Source organism: Procambarus clarkii, chromosome 8, assembly GCF_040958095.1.
Source record: "Procambarus clarkii isolate CNS0578487 chromosome 8, FALCON_Pclarkii_2.0, whole genome shotgun sequence".
Lineage (NCBI taxonomy): Eukaryota > Metazoa > Arthropoda > Malacostraca > Decapoda > Cambaridae > Procambarus > Procambarus clarkii.
This window is the reverse complement of record NC_091157.1, coordinates 31026397-31028903: the sequence shown is the minus strand read 5'-3', so window position 1 is coordinate 31028903 and position 2507 is coordinate 31026397. Positions and strand designations below refer to the sequence as shown.

Sequence of the window (2507 nt, the reverse complement as noted above, 5' to 3'; positions counted from 1 at the left end):
CAGTGTTGCCAGGATGCGCTGATCAGGCTACAGTGTTGCCAGGGTACGTTAATCAAGCTACAGTGTTGCCCAGATTTCAAAACAGTGTTGCCAGAGTTCAAATACAGTGTTACCAGTGTCGTGACCAGGATTGACAGTGAACTCAGTGAACAGTGCCAGTGTTGCCCAGTAGTGCAGAGACTGGAATAGTGAAACCAGTGAGACAGTAGTGCTACAGCTCAATTATTGAGATGGAGGAGGATAGAGTGGATAGATTTATTGCGACGAAGGATGAGAGAATTTTGGAAGAGTGTTCCAAGGCCCAGCTCCATCAAGTGGCAGGACACTTGGGGATCCGATTGAGGACGACCAAGGTAGCGGAGCGTAGGCTAGAAATAATGGCACAACTCACAGCTCGAGAAGATACGACAGGGGAAGAGCCGTCCCGAGAAGGGCCGTCCCAAGGTGAACCGTCCCAACTAGAGCCATCCCAAGCGCCTACCAGTGTGGGGAGAACTCACAGTGAACATAGGAGCAATGGAGGATCCAGCTGTAGTAAGAGGAGCCTGCAACTGGAAGTAATGAAGATGCAACTGGAAGCCCAGCTGCGACGAGAGGAGAGAGAAGTTCAGCTACAGCGAGAGGAGCATGCAGCTCAGCTACAGCGAGAGGAGCGTGCAGCTCAGCTACAGCGAGAGGAGCGAGCAGCTCAGCTACAGCGAGAGGAGCGTGCAGCTCAGCTACAGCAAGAGGAGCGTGAAGCACGGCTGCAGCGAGAGGAACGTGAGCGTGCAGCTCAGCTACAGCAAGAGGAGCGTGCAGCTCAGCTACAGCGAGAGGAGCGTGCAGCTCAGCTACAGCGAGAGGAGCGTGCAGCTCAGCTACAGCAAGAGGAGCGTGCAGCTCGGCTACAGCGAGAGGAGCGTGAAGCTCGGCTACAGCGAGAGGAGCGTGAAGCACGGCTGCAGCGAGAGGAGCGTGAAGCTTGGCTGCTGCGGCGAGAAGAAGGAGAGAGACAACTGCGACTGGAGGAAATAAAAGCAAAGAAAGAAGTTGAATTGTGTCGCGTTGAGCATGGGCTGCCCTCACTACCTGCACGGCGGGATGACCTCAAGGTAAGGGAACTTGACTTGCCTACGTTCGAATCACAAGAAGCTGAGGCATTTTTTGAACACTTCGAACGAATAGCGACTCTGAGGGAGTGGCCGGAAGATGATTGGGCTGCTCTGGTCCAGGGCAGGTTGACTGGTGAGGCCCGGGAAGCCTACAACATGTTGGACCTAGAGGAGTGTGCTAGTTATGACGCGATTAAGAGTGCGTTGCTCCACTCGTTCCAGCTGACTCCGGAGATGTACCGGAAGCGGTTCAGTGTATGAGAGCGTCAGGAAAGTCTTACGCCGAGACCGCCAGGGATATGGAACGGAAATTCCTACGATGGTTGAAGGCGGAGGAAGCAGAGTCAGTGGATGAGATCAAACGACTGATAGTGATGGAGAAGTTTATATCAGTGCTCCATCCTGAGCTGCGAGTAAGGGTGAGAGAAGCAGGTATTAAGGACATTAAGGCTGCTGAAGACAGAGCCGACATGTTGGAGGAGGCACCACATCTCAGGAGAGAGGAGCCGCCCAGACACTCACCTTACCCCAGGTCGGGAGGGAACTTTAGGAGTTCAGGAGGAGCGAGGACGGGCAGGGACACTCCCAAGAGTAGTTTACCCAGTGAAAGGACCCGGTTTAAGAGCTCAAGGGACGTGGGGAGGAAGCCCCAAGCTGTGAGCAGTGGACCTAGCTCGGGAGCAAGTGCTGCTGCCCGGGAACCGACGACGTGGAGTCCAAGGAGGACCCAGGGAATGTCTACTGTTGGTGCTACCAGGGTGACTGGTAGAGGATCACCTGGGAGTGGCAGTCGGTGTTTCAACTGTGGGGGATGAGGACACTTTGCAAGGGAGTGCGGTCGCCCCAGGCATGGCGGGAATGTGGCTTTAGCAAGAATGGGAAGCGAAGAAGCCAACCATAACTCAGGTGATATGCCGGTGATGAGGGAGAAGAGGATTCACCCCTTTGTGTGTGAGGGGCTGATCCTGTGCCAGCGAGGATGCCGAGGGACACGGGATCCAACTTCATCCTTGTTAGTGAATCCCTCTTCCCCGAGGACTACAAGAGTTCCAGTACAGGGGTAGCCCTGATAAAAACATTGGGGGGACAGGTGAGGATGCCCCTTCATCAAGTAACTCTTAATTCTGACTATGGCTGTCAGACTCTGGTGGTAGGAGTCTGTGCTTCACTGTCCAGGATGGAAGCTCAGGTGATCCTAGGGAACGACTCCTGTGGAGGATGTGTTCTCCCGAAATTGATTAAGGGCACAGAGTGTATAGAGCCCTATCGACATAGCAGCATGACGGACGCCAGCGGCGACACGATGGAAATTGCGAGAGTGGCATTTCCAGTATGCGTTGTGTCATCGAGAAAGGACGTCGGGGAAGATGATGTGAGCAGATCCAGTCACGCCGAGGAGAACATACCAGGTGA

The 2507-nt window shown here is 54.4% G+C and overlaps 1 protein-coding gene across 1 annotated transcript; it reads left to right on the top strand.

The window, feature by feature from the left end:
- The first annotated feature begins 230 nt into the window (after window positions 1–230).
- Window positions 231–1355, top strand: LOC138360034 (trichohyalin-like). Its single transcript, XM_069319962.1, has one exon. The coding sequence runs from the start codon at window positions 231–233 to the stop codon at window positions 1353–1355; it is 1125 nt and encodes a 374-aa protein (XP_069176063.1).
- The last annotated feature ends 1152 nt before the right edge of the window (window positions 1356–2507 follow it).